The sequence below is a fragment of the Eucyclogobius newberryi genome, unplaced genomic scaffold (assembly GCF_026437365.1).
Source record: "Eucyclogobius newberryi isolate DKJ021-1_F unplaced genomic scaffold, fEucNew1.0.hap1 SCAF_9, whole genome shotgun sequence".
Lineage (NCBI taxonomy): Eukaryota > Metazoa > Chordata > Actinopteri > Gobiiformes > Gobiidae > Eucyclogobius > Eucyclogobius newberryi.
In genome coordinates this window covers 32,818,241-32,842,080 of record NW_027316532.1, presented here as the reverse complement: position 1 = coordinate 32,842,080, position 23,840 = coordinate 32,818,241, and the positions used below count along the sequence as shown (strand labels likewise).

Here is a 23,840-nt window from a genome sequence, read left to right as displayed (position 1 = left end):
CAACATTTCTATTAAATGAGCTCAAATTAAACAAGATTTGGAATGTGTTGTTGAAGTTAAAGCTGCATTGAATCGACTCACCACTCTTGGATTTACAGGCCAGATGTATGTGTTTCCACAGAAGGTCAAAGAGTTTTCAAGATGTCACCAAGCTTTTGTAGCTTCTCCAAATGCGAACTCCAGTCTGCTCTGTCAGTGTGGGGGGCTGTACGCAGCAACAGTGGCTCTACATCCTGTCTAACTTTGTACTTCCCACTCCCCCAAATCCCAAATTACCCAGAGAAAAAGAGAGAGAGGGAGAGGGAGAGGGAGGGAGGAGACAGACCGTGAAAGGCCTTTAGATGCCCCAGTGTAAAACCCTAGCCCAGAGGTCACAACAAAGTCAATGACTCTGTAAAAGGACTCCAAGGTGGGCTTTACAACACTCCAAACTATAGAATGAATAATACAGCACAAACACATATATTGTAAGTATCACAATTTAGTAACATACTGATACTGTGTACACACATAAACTTAGTCAGGCAGGATGTTAGCATGTTAGCAATACAAGACAAGACAGAGTAAAAAGACAATTGTATTCAATCTTCAGAAGCAATTAAGAATCCCTATATATCACTGAAAACATTGTCTTTAACAAGAATATGTAGAGAACCTGAAGAGAACGTACAGAAACACAAAGAGATCATGGTCATGACCCCTTTGCATGGCCATAGGTTACTGGGATAGGTTCTAAATAATAATAATAATGATAATAATAATAATAATAATAAATGTACATTCATTTTGAAGTACAAGAAGCTTTTACAACATACATTATGTTACAATAGATTTGACTATGAATTCTAATGTAATAACAATAATATTACAAATGAGACATCTGTTTAAATAGTAACAGACAATAATACATACAATAAAATGAATAACACATTTACAACAACATGCAGGTCTGTAGTAATGTAACTTCACATCACATTTTTCAGTGGTCAAAATAAAAACAATAATACAACACAGTTAGCAATATCTTCCATGCAGCAGCGCATATATAAATTATTAAAATAAAGTGTTATTTTATCATGAATCAAAAGAGAAAATGTCAGATCACGTTGCATGACTCACTGACAGCTTCTAAAAAGGTGTGTCCATTTGGCTGCACTTTGCAGCCGGTGACACCACACCGTAGCTCCTCTCGTGCCACCGCAGCCACTGCATGTGGAGCTCCTTTTGGACCTGGGAAAGAGACAAATGCCTGATTATAAGTAACATTCTCCTTGAACATGTCAACATTTGAGATGGGCATTTATTAACTCAATCATCTAATGAGGTGATGGCGGTTGACGGAGTCTTGAACTGACCTCTTGATTGAGAAAACAGTAGAGAATTGCAACAAGAAGACCCTACAACAGAGAAAACATTCATCTGTTATTCATGTCATCAAGTCAGTGGATCCTTTTAAACATTCATGATGCAATAAAAACAAGTGTACAAGCAATGAATATTATTGCACGTGTTAAAAGTTAAAAGAATGCACGCTCAAGTTTATATTTAATGTTATACGTACTGTTTCATCAATTTAGCATGTTTCTGCTGCTGTACCTGAAAGGATCCAAGGCAGAGCTCTATACAGAAGCGCAGGTTAACACTGAAGTAGTCCGGCAGAAAGTTGAAGAACATGTAGTGAGTCCCAAACAATGGGATGAGAAGAAGTGTGGACTTGGTCAAACGCCTGTACCCCCCAAAAAAGAAAAACGAGAGAAAGAGAAAAGGAACAACTAATATAAACAAACAGACACAGTTCTTTATGTATGTAACTTATCGATCACTCATATTTAGAATTGCAAACTTGCATCTTTAATACATGCATCTCTAAGTATTTTTACTTTCTGTTTACAACAATTTCCTCAAATCTTGGCAAAAATCAAGCAGGTCACTAGAAAGACCCCAAACAAGACTTAGCAAGCAAAGAAAATCAGTGCAAGTTTGAGGTAATAACTCCCATATGGAGCAGGACTTATCTAGTTTAGTGCAGCTGAAATGTTTCAATTTCATCATCAGACACTGAATACATTTAAATGTTTTCAAGTGACGAAGAATGTTCAAGAAGATGCATAATTTATAGTATTAAAATCTGAGAGCAGAGATGAGGTTTTTGTGAGTAGAGGTCACCAATTAACCAAAGAACATAATTTAAAAAGCATTTATTTAGTCTATACGATAGAGGATTAACATATTTATAAAATATTCGTCATGTGATTCAATTATAAAAAGAAAATAGTGGAGTTAAATTGTATACAGTATAATAATATTTAAATTGAAAAGTGGAAGAAATAAAATGTTTACTCTCTTTTAGACAGGCAGGTGTTGATTGTACGGTAATTGGATAATTCCACATTTCATTTTGGAATATTATGCAAACCATGAAGAACACAGCCATTATTTATGATACTGGAGGACGAAGACATTACCATGCATTTAATATACTGTGTACTACAGTATATTAAACCCTTGTCATTAGCAGTGCTGTGTAAGTGAGGCATATATAAGATGTATTACCTGTACTGCGAGGAGTTGTTGAACTGGATCAGACGAGGGTTGAGTTTCTGAATTAGGATCCTGATGATGTTCATGAAGAGCATAAAATTAACCTGTTGTAAACAACAAAAAGTTCATGTCACCTTAATTGCAATTGTTCTGCAGCAAAGCATGATTACTGTTGTTAGTTGATGGTCATAATAAATGTAATTGCACTGAAGTATGAAATTAGCCCTGGAGCCAGGGAAATGTCTGGCACATATTCAAATTAAATCACAAAAGCAAATTTACAATTTTTACTATTTTAAAGAAACGGTGAACCTACATCTGCTTAAGACTGTCACGAGGAGAAGCTTTTTCTCTCTCTCTCTCTCTCTCTCTCTCTCTCTCTCTCTCTCTCTCTCTCCCTCTCTCTCTCTCTCTCTCTCTCTCTCCCCCTCTCTCTCTCTCTCTCTCTCTCCCTCTCTCTCTCTCTCTCTCTCTCCCCCTCTCTCTCTCTCTCTCTCTCTCCCTCTCTCTCCCTCTCTCTCGCTCTCTCTCTCTCTCCCTCTCTCTCGCTCTCTCTCTCTCTCTCTCTCTCTCTCTCTCTCTCTCCCTCTCTCTCTCTCTCTCTCTCTCTCTCCCCCTCTGCAGAGTTGTATCCCGTGCGGACTGATACAACACACACGTGTGTTTGTTTATTAGCGCAACGGAGCGCATCGCATCTCTCGTCTCCCGTAGATTTCTGTCCACTTCTGACTCAGCTCGAACTGTCTTTCTCCGTCTTCATTTTGTCCCGTACACTGAGGGAACTATATTATGATAGATCCATGCGCTTAGGCACGCGGAAACGTGGGGACGAACCGCACGCGGCTGCAGGTGAGCGATAGGTGCGTTTTATGATTGATACGTGGCAGGACAAATGATTTATCCACGCAACGAGGAAATATGATAAAAAATTTGCTGAAAAAAATTGTCCATTCCACCTTTAATAAACAGGAAATTCATGTATTTACCCCAATGGACACAACAATGGGGCCCTTGATGATCCACCAAAACTGTGATTCTTCATTGATGTCCCAGCATCTGTTTCACACCAAACTAAGATTATTGTTTTAGAATAAAATGACATGATTGCATGTATTGAATAATACAAACTCTGTGTCCTCGAAATACACTCGAGACCCAATCCACAGAGAAATAAAGATGGAAGGAACTCCTGAAGAAACACAGACAAAGCATTGGTGACAGTTGATATAAATGACACATTTTATTGCATGTACATGTACCAACAGTATTGGATGTTTTTTTAAAAGATTGTGTCCTTGAGGATTGTGCATTTATTATTTATTTGTGTTTTTTTTGATTTTCTCTTACAGATAGTGCTCACCCCATCCCAGCAAGCTGAAGCCCCACATACAGCAGCGGCTATGGTAAAGCGAGGAGAGCAACAGGGAATTGAGGTAGAGTGCCTCCACCAGAAGCCAGAAGAAATTGGCCATTACACAGTAATGACAGAAAATGACAGACGCCTTACAGGCAAACTAAACAAGAGAAACATTTGGAGACAATTTGAAGAGGGAGAGTTAGTAAAAGAAAAGAGGTAGGCCAAGCAAAATATGATCACCAATTCAATAATATTTAGTATCTTACAGTGGAGAAGGTGCAATGGTTGATGTCATCACTGGAAAACAAAGTAGCATCTTTTATAAACACAGAAACAGCCTTCAGGATAAATGTGATGAATAGTTGGATGTGAATGTAGTTCCTGGCACAATGCAGCTTCCTGTGGAGAAACCATTAAAATGATATCACTAGTGCCAACATTTGTAAAGTGTATTAAAAAGACTTGATAATGCAATCATAGAGACAAGACAAGCCCTAGTGTCAATTAAGTGCCTCTCAGCTCCAGAGCTGAATCAGGGAGTCTAAGGACTCTTGACACTTTGTCACCTGCTAAATGGAGATGCATGGTTTGCTCAGCATCACTAATCAAGTACATAGATAAACATTGTTGGTTAACTCTTACAGAAAATTGTATGCCTCCTACAACTGGGTAATTTTACATGGATTCAACACAACCTACTTTAGTAACCCAGCGTAACATTTTAAGCAGAACAACATATTTGATATTTTCAAATGAGTGACATTCCCTGACCCAAGATGAGTTTTATTTGACATAATTAATCACAATTCAAAAATGCAAGAGCTGCTAAAAGGAGCGTTAGACGCCAAAAGAACAACATGCCACAGGTCAAGCTGATGTTACCAATCTAAGTAAAATATAAAATTGTGTACATGTTTAGTGCCTTTAGGCGTATAAGTAAACAGTAGCATCTGCCGATAGTCTAATGTTAAAGTTGATGTATTGTCAGAGAATCGGAGTCTGCAAATGTGAGAAACTAGGACACAGACTACTGCTCTTATCGTGTTTCTTTAATAACTGGTGGCCTCCTCTGATATGCATGACAAAGGTCACGTGCTTTGTGCATAAACTGAGTATACTGGAATTTGCTTTTTCTTTCACAAACATTTGTGTTTCCATTATATTAAGGCTGATTTGAATAATGGCCATCTGTAAGTGTAATATATTCGAACCTGAACAGCACCAGAATGAGCACAGCCACAGCGAGCACTGCCAAAGAGAAGCTGTAGCCAATGGTGTAGATGATCTTCACAGTTACAAAATATGACCGCTCAGTCTGAAAGCACATCAAAAAGATATTTGCTTAAAAGGTTGTTCAAATCAAATATCAAAGCTGTGTGAAATGCTAGAAAAGCATTATAAAATGAATATAATTCATCAAAATGAGACTGAATAATTTAACTTTGAATGTGGCTACAAAAGACTGAAAGAAAATTTAGATTTTTAGTGTAATTGCAACTTTAAATACCCACCTTGAAAATGAAAAACTCACTCAAGTGCAACGTTAATTTCCAACTTTTTATCCCAGTATTGGAAAACTTACTGTACAATGCGTAGCAATGCACACAACAGTTTCAGTGAAAATGATGTTCCAGACAATACTTATGACTGTGCTCAATTTTCTCGGTGTGAAAAACGATAATATGCCAATTATCTGATGGGCCAGTTGGCTGCTTTGCATTCTGAGGGAGCTTGTTTATGGTATAAAATATCTGGATGTTCTGGTGACATATGAACCATGGATATCACATTTTACGTTTCTTTGTGAAAGGTGAATAACAACTTGAGTATTCATTCAAGGGCTATTTATGCCATTTCAGAAACTTGATGAACTTTGGCTTGGCCCTTGCCAAAAGACCACACGCTTTAACAAAACAAAGACCAGAACTAACTCCTGTCACCCCAATTTCAGATGCGTGTGTGAAAACAAACATGGCGTGTTATAAGTAAAAATAAAGATAAAATAACAAGTAAAACAAGTGAATGTTACAGGGATGTCTGAGAGTCGTGTTTCAAATTAGCGGCTGTGGTTGCACCGTCCCAAACCTGGATGGATGTCTGATGTGCCTCCAAATCTTCCTGCATTTGAACAGAATATAGGAGGGACTGGCTCATAGGGCTCATAGGGCAACCATTAGCTAATTTAGCACCAAATTGCGGGAACATCTTCTGGTGTGAAGGTGTCTGATAATCCTTAATGTCTCTGACCTCAGGAAGCTCATCCTCCACACTGCACGCAATGTGGTACGGGGGGAACGGCCGGGACCACCCTCTACTGGTGCAGTTACGGGCCACCGACCCTAAGGTAAAGAGTGAAACATTAGATTATCTACGAAAATAAACAAATAAATTAGGACATTTCTGTGTCATGTGAAAATATGTAAGTTGAGGGGAGAGAGGCCAACTCTAAGTACAAATATAATATAAATATAACACAGAAATGAATGAGAATGAGAAGCATATGTCAATAGTGACCAATCATTTGCTGTTGTTATTTTGATGTTATTGTTTAATCGTGTACCTGTGTTGCTGGGGGTGTGTTGTGCGTTGCCTAGCAACGTGCACTTAGAGCTGTGCACTTAAAGTGGAGGTGAGACGCATAATTTGGGGTCTAGAGACAAAAGTATTTTTTTTTTAAGTATTGTTTTACTATTTAATGCTTTATATACAATCAAATTGTTTTGCAAATTATTATTTAATCTATTCATCTTCATCATCTTCATCTGTAAATATTGAAATTATTGTAAATCTAATTTTAATCAATACTTTTCTGAGCTAATCGTATCAAGATGGAAAACTGTTTATTTGTTACTAAAATTACTCGTTTTGGCTGTCTTTACGCGTTTATCTGTCGGACGCCTCACACTCACAGCATGTGACAGAAAGCACTTTGTGATTTATCTGTGAAACAGGGACGATAATGAGTTTAAGTAGCTGATCGTAGAAAAAGGTTCAGTTGTAGTCATCCGGACTCAGTTTAGAAAAAACAAAGCAATGTAGTTTATTCTGTCCAATGCAGTGAAGAAAGTTGTGACGAGCGTTACATAGAGGAGACTAAACAGCCACTGCACAAGAGGCTTTATCAGCACAGAAGAGATACAAGTTCAGGACCACAGAGCGCCGTGCATCTCCATCTAGAAGCCACTAATCACTCGTTTGAAGACAGTGAGGTGAAGATTTTTTTAAGCAGGGAGAAAAGATAGTTTGAAAGAGGAATTAAAGAGGCTATTTTTGTTTAAAAAAGAAAGACCTTCTTTAAACAGGAATGGAGGATTAAGGTTCAACCTTCCTGTGGTCTATAATGGGATTCTGAACCCCTGGAGAGGCAGACTCCAGGGCTTTCAGATGCTAATCAGGTCCTCAGGCTGAGTGAGCCAGGGACACAAACAAAAGGGAAACTAATAGCCCATTAAAGGGCTGATAGTAAACAAAAGAGGGTAAGTTTCTGTTGAAACAAAAAAAAAATCTTCTAGTTCAGTAGGGCCCGCCCGATGGGCGGGGCTTACCACAGAATAGAATAAATATCTGAGTTCCCGGCCTAAATTCGCTGATTGAGAATGACTCTTGGATGAGAGTGGAAACGTCTTGTTTTTTCTAAACTGAGTCCAGATGACTACAACTGAACCTTTTTCTACGCTGGAACACTCCTGGACGAATGAGGGATTACACCAACATATTTAAGTATCTGAGAATTGTTGAATTGTAATGTACCAGTTACTGCAGTTAAAATGTGTTTATGTTTGAAGTAACTTCGTTTTGGAATGTTTATGTTTGGCCAATGTATTACTTGAATTGTATTTTTATGCTTATCAAGCTGTATTGTTTGAATTTGATGACAGCAGTGCACTTTAAGTGGAGGAGTACAGTGGGACCCTTTGTTTATCTGCGAAACAGACTAAATCCTCTGAACCTGGACTGAGCTATCGTCGTCTACAACACCAACACCCTGAAGAAAACACAGAGTTACATCTAAAGGGGTGGACCGGTTACCCATTCTTCAGAAACAAATTGAAATACCAACTTTTTTTCCTTGATTACTCTTGATGTATTTAGTTTGTCACCTGTGGTATTTTTGAAGAGTGAGAAGACGGCAGGACAAGCTCTGTAGACTGTTTCCCCAGTGACTGCATGAGGCCAGCACACAACAGCGTCCCACATGGGCACACACCCTTTGGAAACAAATCATTCAAAAGCATGTCAGAGTCTAAAAAAAACGTCTTTGTATTTGGACATTTTTGAGAGAGTACAGCAGTAGAATTGAGTGCACCATGGTGTAAATAAGAAACCCCGAAGCTGAAAATCATACCGTCATTGCTTTTGTTAGCGTGTTCTGCAATGCGTTGATGGCAGTGCTGTTCATCTCTCTCTAGCTGAAAAATGTATTCACACTCCGGGTGAAGGGTCGATAAAGCCTAGACATGAAGACATCACTGTCATAGTGCTGAGAGAGCCGGTACTATACAGCCCTTATACTGTATGTTCTTATTAAAGACACATTTCATTGTCACCATAGAGTTTCAACATTATCATTCAACATGTTTCTTTCATTCACAAAGTCTTTCAGCCCAGATATTGATGCAGGTTTGCTATAAAGGACACGAATAATTGCCTCAAATAACTGTGTGCTGCTCCAATCGATTTCCCAGCAGAGACTGAAAACAGACTAGGCACATTTACATTGGACTTTAGCTTGACCTTTTGCAGAAAAAATGTAATCAATTGTCCTCCAAAGGGGTATTATAATCCTAAATAAAGTGAGATTGTATTTAAGACATAATGGTCTATTAGATGGCACATATACCGTGTGGAATGAGTTTGAATCTGACTCTCGACTGTATGACATTCCCCAGACTCATTCCCATTTCACGCTGCACTGTCCTGTCAAATAAAGCTTGCGGAACAAAAAAAATCCTTAAAAAAAAAGACGTCAGGGCAGGGTGTTTTTGTTCCTTAGGGGCCCCAGATGACAGAAATGCCAGGGCTAAAAAAGCAATCAGGTTTCACAATGCCATCCACAGAAAAAAGTCCATCAAAAATGTAAATCTTGCGAGCTCATATTCAGCATTAATGAGTGAATTAGACATGTCAGGTCGGACGTCAGCTTCAGTCCACCTCAGCTGTGCATGATGAGTCTTCATTATGCATGTCTAAACTCATTACATTTTAGCTACATCAGAAGACAATCATGAAGAAGAATTTATTAATTAATAAATAAACTCATATAATAAGGCTTATGCATTTTATTATTCACAGGTTTGGGTAGAATAAGGATTTTTAAAAATGTATTTTTCTTTATTTTTCTTCAGTTTAATGCAATGACAGTTTTCAATGTCACGGTCACCACAGCAAATCCTTCAAGGGTGCAATGATTCACTGGTAAGATTGACTGAGCAATCTTAGATGTACTTTGCAAATGAGGGAGATTGGTCTCATTCACAAAATGCTCATATAATTATGTTGGTCTGGGTACTGTTTGTCAAAATATAACGGAAAAGCTTAAGGCATTACTGGTACCAAAGACAATTGGTACTAAAAAAATACATTTGTGAAATATATTTGGGATCACAAATGAATAATAAAAGCTACAGGTTTCACATTATACTTCTTGTGCTAGAATGATAATATACGAAAAAGTACTGGGAAAAGGTACCATTCAGGCACTGGTACTGAAAAGCAGGTATCCTTCAAGTAACAATTCAAAATGAAACATACCCAGCCCTGTATTTAATATTCATTTATTTTCTTGGTGCTAGGAATGAAAAAAAAAACAAATTTTCTTGGAGCCAAAGTTGATTTTATCACACAACCCGATTCATGGCCTAATTTAGAACAAACAGGTACCTGCTTCTTCTGAGAGTTGAATCAGAGAATAATGAAAGCTGACCAATAGGAAGATTGGGTCTGGAAAAACAGACAGTATGCGCCTGTGTTTGAGCTGTTTTAAACAGAACACATTATCTTTCCAGATTGGCAGATTGTCGTATGCATGTACATATATTATATTGAGGATATTAAAGTTATGCGTGGCTGAGACATACACCAACAAGGAAAAATACAAATGTGCTATTAATACAAGATATATTGCCCTGGATATAGTATGTAGTTTGATCTTATCTCAAAGACCTAAGAAGAAACAGAGACAACATAACAGCAGAAATTAATGAGAGGTAACTTGGAACACAATATGGGACAAAGACGCTCTCCAAGGATTGCCTTGTATTGAGCAGTTTTCATCAGCCCCAGGTTAAGGCTACATTGTGTAATAAAACATCAAAAAATATATGACATGTTCACCAAAGGGAATTGGCGCATGTGCGTTAAAGATTCCAGTCAAACACCCACCTGGAGCTGTTCTGTGAAAGAAGCATCAGCGTGCATTTGTTTTCCCTATTATCATAATGCTTGTTGTTGCATGCTGCTTAAGTGAGGACAAACATATGAGGAGAGTTAGTAGTATCAAAATATCATGCCAAAAAATTATACCATAACCATTATACCACAACTAGAGCCAACTGTAAAAGAACGTGAATAACATTATTGATTCCTGAAAACCTGCTAATTGCTTTGTCGTCATCATTAGACCCTTGTAGACATGTAGCATACTAGCCTTTAAATACTAACCAGGAAGGCCTAATTATTGTTGATGGGGTTGTAAAACTCTCCAGTCAACTTACTCAATTCATTCTTAAGTGTGATTCCCCTGGCCACAATATATTCATAATAACCAATTATTATTTTATTTATTTTTATCTTTTTATTTCATTGAATTTTTTTCCTCCATTCCCTATTAAGATATGAGAGGAGTTTTGTTAATAAGAGTTTTTTTGTTTTGTTTAAAAGAGTTCTTCTATTAAGAGTGTTTTTTTGAAACTTCCCATGTGTGGACAATAAAGGATTATCTTATCTTATCTATAAATACAAAATATAATGGTAAGAATTTTAGAAGCAATATACATTCACCACAAAGTAACAATACGTTTATTATTAATATTAATTTCACTGTACAATTTAGAAAGTTGCTTGTCACACAGAGTCTGTCTATTACACAATTTGAATGAAAATAAAGTTAAGGGTTTAACGTTTTGGCCATAATCAACAATCTAAAATTTGGCACGATAACATCCCCAACCACAACAATCAGGCAAAACAAAATAACCAGCAGGCAAATGCACACCCCCCCATTCACTGTTGCTCCTGCTCAGTCTGCTCAGACCACTCACCGCCGGGTAACACTTGACCTACATTCTTTGGTCTCTAAGGACAATTTCTGATATCGAGAAAACCCCACAGGAGGTCCGCTTCTGAAGATGACTCAATTGCAGTCATCACAATTTAGCTTTTATCAAACTCCCTCAAATCAATGTGCTAGCCCCTTTTCTGCCTGTACCAGTCAACTTTAATAAAACGCCCAACTATCGAGTGCCACCAAGAGCAGATAATGATGACACCTGTCAGACGTCAGGGTGTCATGCATAGCACTGGTGTCTGTAGAAAGGACTGTGCTGTTCCCATTATGAAGGATGCAGCGAGGCTCGGGGTTGTGTAAACATAACCCAACTTCTTTGTTTTGGAGGGAATTCACATAATATAAGCAGCAGTTGCTCATCACATAGCTGTCTTGTGTTGAAGACGCTGTGAACACACGTTTCCATCCAGCCTTGCGCTTAAATGCCTTGAAAAACCTGCAGTAAAGCTCAGATATACATAGCGTGCTTGTGTAGTTCAGCTTGCAATATGTGACATAAACAGAAACATAAAAACACAGCATCTCAGGTGAATATTGTGATCTGTGAAACTACCAAAATGCAATGCCAAAGGGCTCTCTGGACTTGTGCAGTGTGCTGTAAAAAAATACTCTCGGAGAGGTGAAACCCATTATCCACTAACTAGCACTCAAAAAGGGGACATTGAATGCTCTCACTTTGCAGATGTTGCTCACAAGCAGATGACACCCTGTCCCCCCTCTGAGTCTCTCTCTCAAGGCAGTGTTGATTTTCTCCGAACACAGTTAAGAGAATATAGCAATGTGGTGTAATTATGTAAATGCGAAAAATGCGAAACTGAGCTATTTCAAGGTAATCTGTGGATGTATGACAATTGTGGTTGACAGAGTGATAAACGGAAGGAGAAATGGAATAAGCCTTTGATATTATATTTTTGTAAAGCATTTTTTTTTAATATGGCTGACCTTAAAAAATAAAGAGTAGAGTAAATACTATTTTTATCATTCACATTCGTTTTTTTTTTTTTTTTTATATATCTTGTAATAAAAAGCCAAATCAATCAGACAAATCAATTTATTAAGAAAATGTATATGTTTCCCAATGTATTATGAATCTAAAAGTTATTCCAACTTGACAATAAATCACAGACCACAGCCTTTGTTGATATTAAGCTGTTTGTCATTCAACCCAGATTCACAGTCAAATGATGTGATGCAAGACCGTGCTCTGGGGCAAATTGTGTGTAATTATCACCCTGCTTCTGGCATGCTCTGGCATTTTCAATGATGATGAAAATGTTGAATACAAATTTAACCCGTGTTTATCTCAGTCAATCTAGTGCCAAACGCAGTCTGCAGCGCATAGAAATAAGATGTAGGTGGGACACATTTGCAATGACTTGAACTTAACCCACGCACCAAAGTTTAACGCGGCACTTGTATGACTGAGCAAGAAACATACAGGCTGCATATGTGAGTCTTTACTTACAGTTGGAGACAGGATGAAAGTGATGATGGTGCATGTGGTCCGGAGGCAGGGCATGTTGCGGGTTTGTGGGTTTATCCCGCCAGACTGAGGCGTGAGTGGCTGAATGGATGAGTCCTCTGTGCGCTCTGAGTCTGAGCTCTCCAGACTCACGCCGAGCTGCGTTTACAGAGCTCCACTGCGCGAAACAGAACCCGGCACAGAACAGGTGCAAATGCTGCAGGAACAGTGCAATATTCAGAGCAAGAACATCCCGGTAAAATGAGAGGGAATAAGTGGCCAGTCAAAATCAGAAAATACCATAAATAACTAAAGTGTGTGTGTGTGTGTGTGTGTGTGTGTGTGTGTGTGTGTGTGTCTGTGTGTGTGTGTGTGTGTCTCTGTGTGTGTGTGTGTGTCTGTGTGTGTGTGTGTGTGTGTGTCTGTGTGTGTGTGTGTGTGTGTGTGCGTGCCGTGCGTGCGTGTCTCTGTGTGTGTGTGTGTCTCTGTGTGTGCACGTGTGTGTGTGTCTCTCTGTGTGTGTCTGTGTGTGTGTGTGTGTGTGTGTGTGTGTGCGCGTGTGTGTGTGTGTGTGTCTGTGTGTGTGTGTGTGTCTGTGTGTGTGTGTGTGTGTGTGTCTGTGTGTGTGTGTGTGTGTGTGTGTGTGTGCGTGCCGTGCGTGCGTGTCTCTGTGTGTGTGTGTGTACGTGTGTGTGTGTCTCTCTGTGTGTGCGTGTGTGTGTGTCTGTGTGTGTGTGTGTGTGTGTGCGCGTGTGTGTGTGTGTGTGTGTGTCTGTGTGTGTGTGTGTCTGTGTGTCTGTGTGTGTGTGTGTGTGTGTGCGTGCCGTGCGTGCGTGTGTCTCTGTGTGTGTGTGTGTCTCTGTGTGTGCACGTGTGTGTGTGTCTCTCTGTGTGTGCGTGTGTGTCTGTGTGTGCGTGTGTGTGTGTCTGTGTGTGCGCGTGTGTGTGTGTGTCTGTGTGTGTGCGCGTGTGTGTGCGCGTGTGTGTGTCTGTGTGTGCGCGTGTGTGTGTGTGTCTGTGTGTGCGCGTGTGTGTGTGCGTGTGTGTGTGTGTGTGTGTGTGTGTGTGTGCATTATGGTCAAGAGAAATCTGTGGCACATGTTGGATTGGATAATCTATTTTCTTGTAACTGTTGTAAATGAAAGACAGATTGGCCAACAAATTATATTAAAATTACTTTTGTACTTTTTGTCAACTTGCCACATTAGTTTGTCCTTTTTTTCAAAATGTTCTCCGTCAACACATGCACAGGTTTGAATAGTCAGAAAGAAATCAGATTTCTTCCATCAGTGGCTATTGTACATTCACACCAAATCTGATGGTTATGATTTCTGGACTGCTAAATAGATTACTTAAGTGACATGCAAACCACAAGACCTGATTTAATAAACTCTAAAAATCTGATAATCAGATTCTGAGTGTGCATGTAACAGCAGCCACTGTTTACAATGATCTGAAAAGTCCAGAAATCCTATAATCAGAAAGATGATCGGATTACAGGGAAGAAAGCAGGCTTCAAAATCACTAGATCAACACATGCATCGCAACGCCACAAATTCAACAAAATGCACTATCCAAGAAAATGTTTAGCATTAAAATATAAAAAAGGTACACAATAAACAGATTCTTGAGAAGAGTGAAAGTATAAATCTGTCTTTATTTAAATGTGAGCAAATAAACACTTGGACAAGACCAACTACAACATCATCTGAACTGCAGAATAGTATTTGGCTAAACAAATATCAAAAAGAGGTTCATCTTTGCTGAATTAAAATGATCCAAATGTGTGTAAACATTTCATTGCCTTGTTTGTTTGTTAAAAAGCAGCAGGTATAAATTCAGCATTTATAGGTATAAGCCCTTATTTTAGTGTAGACGAATAAAGTCTTATTGCTGTGCAATCATGCAACAAAAACAACATGGACAACTTTAAAAAAACATAACCAAAGTAACAATAATGTGAAATCAAAATATTGCAAGTCCATTTATGTGGAAACAAAACAAAACAAAACAAAACACAAATATACAGTTAAATAATTGCTGAATGCAAAAGTAGCACAAACAGTTGTGTCTGGTCATATTTATACATGAATACACAAATATGACTCACTGTGATTAGATTAAAGGCACTTTGAGTAAATGAGCCCATAAACTGAGCAGAAACATGTCAGACATGTAACGCCCTCTGAAGAGGCAGTGAAAGCAGGTGCAGCGGGACTGAAAGTGCATTTACTTAAACAGGACCTTTCCGCCATTTTAAAATTTTGAACTATTTCAAAGGGTAAAATCAGTTAAATGAGATGCCCGTCTTTCAGGCTTACACCGTGCAATTACTACAAATGACATTAGATATTTTCAGTTTGTTGATGACTACAAATCAAAAGAGCTTTAAACTCCCCCATTAAAAAAAAACATAGAAACCAACAGGACAACATGAAACAGAACAAATGATTAAAATCTATCAGTTTTAAGATATTATGAACAGTCTTCTCCTGAGTTTCCATAAAGTTCTTAATGCACTGGGAGAGGACACGTGGCTTCAGGGAAAGTCACTTCCGTCGTAGATTATGGGCTCCTCCATGGTCAAATGATAGAAAACCTTTTTAGAAACAAACCTGTGGGAAGATTTTGTATTAGTGGATTCATAAAATATGTCATCTTTGTCATCGATAGATAATAAAAATAAACCAAAATAAAATGTGAAATACTGTACCGAGAAAAGGAGTTGTCAAAGATGAAGGTGTAGAGGCCAGAGTGTCGAACCTTCAGCTGCCCTTGAACCGTCTCTTTATGTGAATTACAGCGAGTGAGCGGAATCAGGACCTGAGAGCAGAACAGATATAACAGTATGAAGTGAAACTCACTGATGGTTATAAAAAGTTTATCAGTCAGCACTAAGGGTACCGTACTGTAAAAAACATGACAATAAGAGGAACCTGAGACAGGACGTGTCATAACTCATTTATAGCCGTTTCATTTCATAACATTTCAGATTCTGCATGAGTACTTCTGGGTCAGAGAGCAGCTCTGACCACCTGCCATGTGATGCTTTTACATATGCAGGTTGTCACAGCAGGAAGTGTCCATAGAAGCTGCACCGAATCAAACTATTGTTACTGGAAATAACATGAAATGTTTAAAATGTATTTGTTTGTTTTTTTGGCACTGCTTTAGAAATCTTCTTTTCTCCATAGAGATGTTGTTTTGCTCAGAATGTTCCACAGAATGGCAGGTGACTCCACCAAACAAATATTTTTGGCAATACAAATGCCTGTATGAATAAATAAAGGATAGTTCATACCATACTGTGGAATATTAAAGACAAAGCCATAAGATTTTCATGACATGGCATGTTATGGACGCTCCACCTGAAATCTTACTTAGTGCTTCTTTCATGTAGAGATCGGGTGGTGTTTAAATCTAGGCTAAAGATGTTATCTTGTTTGGCCGTGCCTATAACTGAAATACTTTTATCTGTTTTTTACCATTTTAAATACAATATGTTAATGTGTTTTAATATTTTTATTGATTTAATGTAACTTACACTGTATTGTGTTTATGTGTTTTTAACGTTGCTTTGAATTGCATTTTTGTACAAATTGTGCTCTTGATTGAACTCATGTCATGTTTAAATATGTTGTGTCATGTCCAGTACCTTTGATTGTTCTATGGGAGCCTCACTAGATTCCCTGTGAACAACACTAAAGCAAATGCTTTTAGGCTCAGAGGAAAACATCCAGCTGATGGTGGGTCCACAGTCGCAGACGCTAACTGTTATCACACTGTAATTGCTCGATTTGATAAACAGCTCCCTGGAACCGCCACCAAATTGGGAAATATCTTCGATGCTGAATGGAATAGCCATCCTGTGATAAGGACAAAAACAAGTCACTGTTTAAGCACTATAACAACAGCTAAAGGTCAAAAGGTCAGACATACGTGATTTCTCCAGATTTGAGCAGATTAATCTCTGAATCTTGAACGGTGAGAATTTGGTCTTCAGCGTCCTCTGGGGTCACGTCCCCTGTGCTTCTGTAATGTACACATTTTACAATAATAAACGGGTTCATACAAAAACAGGAAATATTGATGCATGTTGGAGATTAACTATGTGTATGTATCCGAGTAAAAAACAGTGAAACACCCAATTATTATATATTAAAGGGCAATTTCTGAATATTACAAAAAAAACTGATAAATTTGATATTTTATTTTTCACAAAACTTGGGAGAATAAGTGAAAAATAAGCGGAATATCTGCTTGTGGAGCCAAGCTTTTTCATTTAATAGAACTGCAACAGTTCAGTGCTTAAACTCACATATTAAGCAGTCTAGGAGCCTGTTCTCCATCCAAGGACCCTACTGTAGTCTGAGAGGCAGCGTCACTGTCATAAACCCTGTGCACTTCATCTTCAGTGATTATGTCGAAAGCTCCATCATCAGACTTGTTAGTAGGGTCTGAAAGTGAAAAGAGACATAAATACCTTTATAATCGCACATCATTTGTCATTTTAGAGAGACCTATAACAAGTTAATATTTATAGTTATTGGATTTGCAGCTCTTACCTGTGCCTGTGGGAGTGGGTGTACAAGAGTCTGGATCAGGACACGGCTGAGGTTCTGGTCCAGAGGGAGGAGCCTGAGCTTCTGAAGGGCTCATCTCTTCCTCAGTGACCATCACGTTGTTGTGTTGATTGTAACAGTCTTTACAGCAGCGTTCTTTTTTCCCACTTTGTTTTGTCGTTAAAAAGTTGTTGCTGCAGTAATAGCAGAAGATGCGACCGCACCATCTACAGAAGAGAGTATCATTAGTCAAAACTAGTGTTACTGCGATACATATTACATCAAATAATAAATAACCTGCAGTGATGTTTGCGTAGCCACCAGGTAAACTGTCCCTGGCAGCCAAGACAGTGTGTGGTCTCTTTATCCATCAGCCACCAGCGCTCCTCTGAACGCAGCTTCTGCTCAAACTCCAGGGCATCGGACTTCTGCCACAGAGCGTCTTTGTCCCTATAAACAAGGTGTGTTTTAATAGCAAGGTTTAATAGCAGTCAAATTAGGTGAAAATGTGCAAATGGTTGTGTAGACCAAACATTAGGCATTTTCTTGTTTTGCACAAAGCAAAGTGAAATGTAAATAAGCAGTGCTGGCAGGATGAGGAATGGAACCATGCAATTTCAGGTTTAAAGGGTGAGTTGTTAAATCGTTCTTGTGGAAGCCTTTTTCATGTTAGAGTATTAAGACCAACAACAACAACAAAACAGTGATAGAGGTCTTGTAGACATTTGAGGTTCATAGTTTTATATCTTGAGAATTTCCAGTTTATTTACTTACTTTTTGTATAAAATAATGAAAAGAAAACCCATGACATTTTGGCTTTTTAAACACACACTAGTCATACCTAATTAGCTCGATAAGCCGCTCCTCCAGAATGGTTTTAGTCCGGTTAAGGTCATCAATCTCTGCGGACATCGTCAATAACTGGGATTGCATGTCGACGTCGGCCGTCTCCAGTCTGTGCTTTAATTCCTCACACACAGCTTGGGCAGTCAAATGGGCTTCTTTTGCACTAATAAATGGAGATTACTGTTGTTACTTTGTGGGTTGTATGCACATAATAAAAGAAAAAGGAAAGTGCTTACCTGCATGCCTCATGTTTTAGTTGCTGTATCTCAACGTCATTGTCACGAATTGTGGTTTCAGTTTTAGTGATGCGAGTGTCTTTCTCCCCCGTCAACTGCAAATATTGCTCATTCAAAGCCTTGACAGAAATGACATAGACGTGACAGTCGACCACTGAGTTTCTCTATTGTCCATTGAGTAAAAAGACAAGCAAAACTTATTTTTTAAATGATTGATAGAATAGTGTTATACAAATTGTCGTATCCAAACATCCTGGCTTAGGACTGGTAAAACAGGTTTAGCTTGTGACATTAACAGCTGACTTGAAGTGTTTATTTGCATTTTATATTCAAATTAACTTGAGGTCAATATTAAATACTAAATCCTATACATTTAAATCCTTCACTTTTTTTTCAACGCCTATGTGAAACTAACCTCTAGTTCTGAGACTTGTTCCTGTAAACTGGAGAAACGCGTCTGCTCTTCCTGTAGCTGCGTTTTCACGTTGTCGAGTTGCTCTGTTAAATTCTGTAATGAGAAAACAGCAGCCATACTTCACAATGATCACAGTGGAACGATAACCACAGGCCACAGGTGAAGCATGTGTCTCACCTTTATTTGTACTTGATAATTCATGATTTCTGAGCTCATCTGGAACTTCGCCGCCTCCACCTCCTCGCGGCTGGAGATTTTCAGAGTTTGCACTTGGCTGTTGGCCCTCTCCAACTGCTCCTGTAGATCCTTCATTTCTTTTGGCAGTTTATCCATCTGTGCGAGCTCCACTTTAAGGTTTGTATTTTCTTCTCGCAGTTCATCCATGCATTCTCCAAACTTCTCTACCTCCTTTTCAAACTCCTCTATCCTTACCTCATCTGTAGCCCATTGCTCCCTGGCTTCTTCCTTTTCAGCACTTAATCTACATATCGTCATGCCCATCTCTGCCATCTCTGTGTTCAGCCTGTGCAGTCCTTCCTGGGTGTCATCATTTTCTAACACCAATCGCTCGTTTTCGTCCTTAAGCGCAGAAACCTCCTGGCGAACAGCAGCTAGTGTGGAGGCCAACTCGGCGCTGATGCCCAAATCCTTGTCCCGTTCTTTGATCCACGCCTCTTCCTTCTTTTTGAACTCCATCAGCTCGGTTACGTGCTTCTGGTTTTGCTCCTCGATTGTAGCTTTTAGTGTTTCAATCAGTGTCCTCAGCTCATCTCTCTGGGCCTCTGTCACCTCCAGTTGGGCTTGTGACTTCAACTTCTCCTCTTCACTGCTTTTCACCTGCACTCGGAGGTCCAATATCTCTGCTTGAAATCTGGATACTTCCTTCATACTAACATCCAACTGTCCTTTAAATAAATTAAGTGTACTAGTTACTTCCTGGTTTTCCTTGCTTTGTGCTGCGCTTTTCTCAACTTGTGCTTTTTCAGTAGCCTGATTCTCAGATGTGACTCGTTCAATCATTTCCGTTTGCTTAGCTATTGTTGTCTCTGCATCAGATTTGGCCTTTTCAAGCTCCTTCTTGTTTGTCTCTAGTGTTTCCACCTTTCGCACAAGTTCACTGATTTCCTTCTTGTTGTTGACTAACTTCAATTCATTGGTTTGAAGTTGATTTTGCAAAGCCTGTTCATTCTGACGCGAAGCTTCTAAATCTGTTTCTAAGTTGCTTATCTGGCCATGCACGAACTTCAAATCCGCTTGCATGCAACTGAGGGCCGCTTTTACAGTTTCTTGTTCTTCTTTAAGTGCGTGATTCTCCTGCTCCAGACGTCTGGCCATGGACTCGGATGTTTTGGCGGCCAAATTTGCCCGCTGTAGGCTTTCATCTAGCCCTCTGTTCTCCTCGCGTAACCGCTTTTCCTTCTCATCCACAGTCATCTTGGTGTCTTTCAGTTGACCTCTGAGTTGTTTCTCTGAGGCCCTTAAAACAGCCAACTCAGCCTCCAGTTCTGTCTGGTGTCCCGTCATCTCCTTTGTCTGTTCTTCATTTTTCTTCACAGTCCCCAGCAGTTTCTCGTTGAGCTCCATTAGATTTCCACACTGTACTTTATATTCTTCGATCTTCGAAGCTTGTGCCTTTATATTGATTTCCATATTGGCAAGGTCAACAGCAAGTTTTTCCTTGTTTGTGGTCAAGATTTGATTCTTGGTTTCTAGTTCTTGTAGTGTATTATTGCTGCTAATTAACTGTTTACCTTTATTCTCAAGTTCCTCTTTGAGTTTGTCATTTTCCTTTTCAAATTTCTGCCATGTCATCTTCTCATGTTCTTGTTTTCCAATTGTTTTTTGGTGTTCCAAAAGTTGCAGCAGTAATTTACTTGTCTCTTTCTCTTTTAACGTTAAGGCTTCTTGTAGCTGGTCCATTACACGTTTTTGTTCTTCCAGTTTATCATCTAATTTTGCTTTAAATGTAGCAACCTCTCCCAGTTTTGCTTCACCATCTTTTACTGTGACCATTTTAAGCTTTAGTTCCTCTTCTAATCTTTCATTCAGTCTCTTCTTCTGCTCCATCTCAGCCACAGCATCCATCTTCCCTTTCTCTGCTTCTTTTAACTTAACTTGATACTCATGTATCTTTTGTGCAGAGTCAAAGAAGCTTGCTGTCTGGTGGCCTTTTTCATTTAAAACCCCATCTAACTTGGATAAAAGCTCTATGTTCTTGGTTTCAGCTGAGGCTAATTTCTCCTGAAGTTGCTGCTGTTCTGCTTCTCTGTCCTTTTCCACATTCCTGAGGATTTCAATTTCTTTGGAAAATGCCTTCGCTCTTCCCTGCACATGTTTGAGTTCGACTTGTTGCTGCTCTTGGGCAGTTAGGGATAAGTCCAATTGCTTCTGGAGGTCTTCTACCACCCCTCTGAGATCGACCTCTTGCTCTGCCATTTGCTGGACTTTGTCCAAAAGCTCTCGCATCTTAAGCTCAGACTGGTCGAGCTCAAGACGGAGGTCATCGATGGTGCTGTCATCTTCACTGCACGGAGGTAGGGACTCATTGAGTTCATTGCGTAAACCATGGCCAAAATCAATGCTAGAGGATAAATCGCCTGGTTGCTATAAAAAAGAAAAAACAAAGTAAATCACTGACGGTGTAAACTATCTTCATCAAAAATACTCACCTGTGAGTAGTTGCTTGCCAAACTATTAATGCTAGAGCTGCGACTTGGTGGTTTCCATGCATGGCTTGGGGAGTTTGCATTTAGAGCCCTCCTAATTATTAAAAATACATTATCATTTGATCTGTTTTTTAAACCACAATAACTTCAAAAAAGGTACAAGTTGGTCTGTTCTACCTGGAAAAAGTGGGCCAGGCGGCATCAAGGTCATGACCTCTGGAGGCTACATCAAACTGCACGTCATTGAGTTCATACAGGTGGCTAATGATGTCCCCACTGAGATGAGCCTTCAAGAAGGGGCTTCGTGAATAGTACCAGTCACTGTGGGGAAGAATGAAGGACATAGAATTGCAGCCATGAGTTGGTGGACAAGTGCTTCAACCCCAAATACGAAAGTAGTAATAATCTGTACCTTGTCACTCTCTGGTTCATCAAACACTGTTGTAATGTGTCAGCCAGTCGCTGGTGTACGAGAGAGTAGCGAATAAAGGCACGACCCTTTCCCAGAGATGTTTTTATCTGTTAAACAATTAAATAAGGAAACGTAACAAAAATATTGTGAATTAATACAAACTTTAATTTTAAAAGATCAGAAAGTCACAAAGAAATGTAAATTGTATTCTACATTTGACTTACTTCAGTGATTGATTTGACAAAGCGGATCCCATCATTGGCTCCTTTAATTTTGCCCAAACAGTCAACAAAGTAATCCCAATAATCTTTCTTTGAGCCAAGAAGTGTGGTCTTCTCTTTTTGGCCAAACTAAAACACAGAGTTAAAAATAACAAATGTTACTTTATATGTATATATATATTTTTAAAAGAAAAATCCATATGTTCCATATGTTTTAGCGTCAGTTACCTGCTGAAAAGAAAGTAAAATGTACCTGTAAGAGATATTCCAGTTTGTAGGAGAACTTGTGGAGGTTGGTGCTATCATCTGTAATTGGCTCTCCACATTCCCTGTACTCCTTGGCTAATTCAGCAACAATGTCTGAAAAACAGAGGAGCAGAGTGAGATAAATTTTTTGTATTGCCAAAAAAAAAGAAATATGACTTTCCAAATTTGATGAATTTGTAATACAGAGTAAAATAGCTCCCAGCATGCCACTGCTAGTTTTTATTTTATTATTTTTTTAAAAGGAGCTGGCCCATAAAATCCAAACTTGCCTCACATCATCATAAAAAGTAGAAGGACACCTGTGATGTGTGTCCTCTTTTTGCCTGATGTTTATCCTACAACACATTTGAAGCAGAACTGTCCTAATTCCTACACAGGCCATTATGGTCTTTGTGGCATGGACAGTCCCACCAAGCCAGCCAACTCTGTCGTCATGTCCTCTGCACCCATAAGGTTAGCTCACCGTGCAGGTCATGCATAATCCTCTGGAGTTGGCTCTCCCCGGCTGGAGCCCCTGAAGCCATGGTCCCACCTCAAGTCTCTCCTGAAGCCGGGGTCAAAGTCACATCCAGACTGGTCAATCAGAAGACCAAAATCAAATGGAGACAAAGGCACAAAGTCAGAGGGTCCAGTTACAGTGGTACGTTTATAGAAAGAAAGCAGACACCTACAATAATACGATGACCCAATAATTAGATCAGATTTGTTGTGTGCATGGAAATGGACTAAAGTAACGTATACAATATAATATTGAGTGATTACAATGTAATACGCAAAATAAGTAGTAGAATAGTGTCGGTGTAATCCCTCATTCGTCCAGGAGTGTTCCATTGTAGAAAAAAGATTCAGTTGTAGTCATCTGGACTCTTGTTTTGTATGAAAAACTCTAACGAGAGTCGTTCTCAATCTATAGTATATATATATATATATATATATATATATATATATATATATATATATATATATATATAATAGTAGAATAGTGTTAACGAAGTTGTGTGGCTGAAGGCTTCTGTCTTCCATTGCTGCTTGTCCGACAGCTGTAGACTGTTAAATTTAGAAATAACTAAGTGTCAAACACTTGGGTGAGCCTTGAAGTATTGTGCTCCAATTATTGCAAAATAAACTATACAATTATCCACTGACATTTACGCAATATAATAAGTCTAACTTCCAAACTTTCACTTCTTACTTTGTGCCTTGTTGTCGTGTGGACAGCATTAGCACGAAACAAAGGAGTCGAATCGGAGCAATATATCTTTATAAGGGATTTTATCCGTCGCAAAAGCTTTTGCACTAAACGACAACGTTTAATGCTAAATGCGAACAATAAAACAAGAGAATACAAACGGTGACATACTTTTCACGGGTAAATCCATAACAATCCAAGACATTTGATAGCGCTGTGAAACTTGTTGGTCCAGTTCTAATGTACTGTCCAATCAGAGGGCGAGGTTTAGATTATGGACCAATGACAAACAAGCATGTGGGTGGGACTTTAAAACTACATGTTTGGTTGGTTTGTGGAGTAAACATTAGTGTCACGTGATCATCAACCAGGATTACCACC

At 39.0% G+C, this 23,840-nt stretch overlaps 2 protein-coding genes across 3 annotated transcripts; both read right to left on the bottom strand.

The window, feature by feature from the left end:
• Window positions 1-1,128: 1,128 nt before the first annotated feature.
• Window positions 1,129-12,802, bottom strand: ghrhrl (growth hormone releasing hormone receptor, like). Its single transcript, XM_072439406.1, has 13 exons — window positions 12,649-12,802; window positions 8,244-8,349; window positions 7,999-8,106; window positions 6,146-6,237; window positions 5,110-5,213; window positions 4,165-4,297; window positions 3,902-4,055; window positions 3,670-3,730; window positions 3,528-3,597; window positions 2,554-2,645; window positions 1,597-1,726; window positions 1,356-1,397; window positions 1,129-1,230 (listed from the first exon to the last, which is right to left on the bottom strand). Exons 1-13 carry the CDS (start codon window positions 12,700-12,702, stop codon window positions 1,129-1,131), a joined length of 1,248 nt encoding a protein of 415 aa, XP_072295507.1. The 5' UTR covers window positions 12,703-12,802.
• Window positions 12,803-14,282: 1,480 nt separating this feature from the next.
• fyco1a (FYVE and coiled-coil domain autophagy adaptor 1a) lies at window positions 14,283-22,850 on the bottom strand. 2 transcript variants are annotated; one of them, XM_072439404.1, is made up of 17 exons: window positions 22,734-22,850; window positions 22,257-22,363; window positions 22,007-22,132; window positions 21,783-21,889; window positions 21,548-21,691; window positions 21,374-21,464; window positions 18,882-21,308; window positions 18,705-18,797; window positions 18,290-18,408; window positions 18,049-18,216; window positions 17,505-17,657; window positions 17,211-17,434; window positions 16,964-17,102; window positions 16,585-16,677; window positions 16,301-16,511; window positions 15,359-15,468; window positions 14,283-15,260 (listed from the first exon to the last, which is right to left on the bottom strand). In XM_072439404.1, exons 1-17 carry the CDS (start codon window positions 22,792-22,794, stop codon window positions 15,185-15,187), a joined length of 4,449 nt encoding a protein of 1,482 aa, XP_072295505.1. In that variant the 5' UTR covers window positions 22,795-22,850; the 3' UTR covers window positions 14,283-15,184. The 2 variants fall into 2 exon arrangements, with proteins under 2 accessions (XP_072295505.1, XP_072295506.1); XM_072439405.1 differs by having other exon boundaries at window positions 18,290-18,384.
• Between the last annotated feature and the right edge of the window lie 990 nt (window positions 22,851-23,840).

Bases quoted from the DNA above. Each gene is read 5' to 3' on its own strand.
- ghrhrl (XM_072439406.1), bottom strand. From the start codon at position 12,702: ATGCCCTGCCTCCGGACCACATGCACCATCATCACTTTCATCCTGTCT. The intron at 8,107-8,243 runs GTATGATTTTCA...TTGTTTCCAAAG, and splicing joins CGCTAACAAAAGCAATGACG to GGTGTGTGCCCATGTGGGAC. The intron at 4,056-4,164 runs GTAAGATACTAA...TCTCTTGTTTAG, and splicing joins ACCATTGCACCTTCTCCACT to TTTGCCTGTAAGGCGTCTGT.
- fyco1a (XM_072439404.1), bottom strand. From the start codon at position 22,794: ATGGCTTCAGGGGCTCCAGCCGGGGAGAGCCAACTCCAGAGGATTATG. The intron at 21,309-21,373 runs GTGAGTATTTTT...TCTTTTTTATAG, and splicing joins TGGCAAGCAACTACTCACAG to CAACCAGGCGATTTATCCTC. The intron at 18,409-18,704 runs GTTAGTTTCACA...ATTTCTGTCAAG, and splicing joins AACAAGTCTCAGAACTAGAG to GCTTTGAATGAGCAATATTT.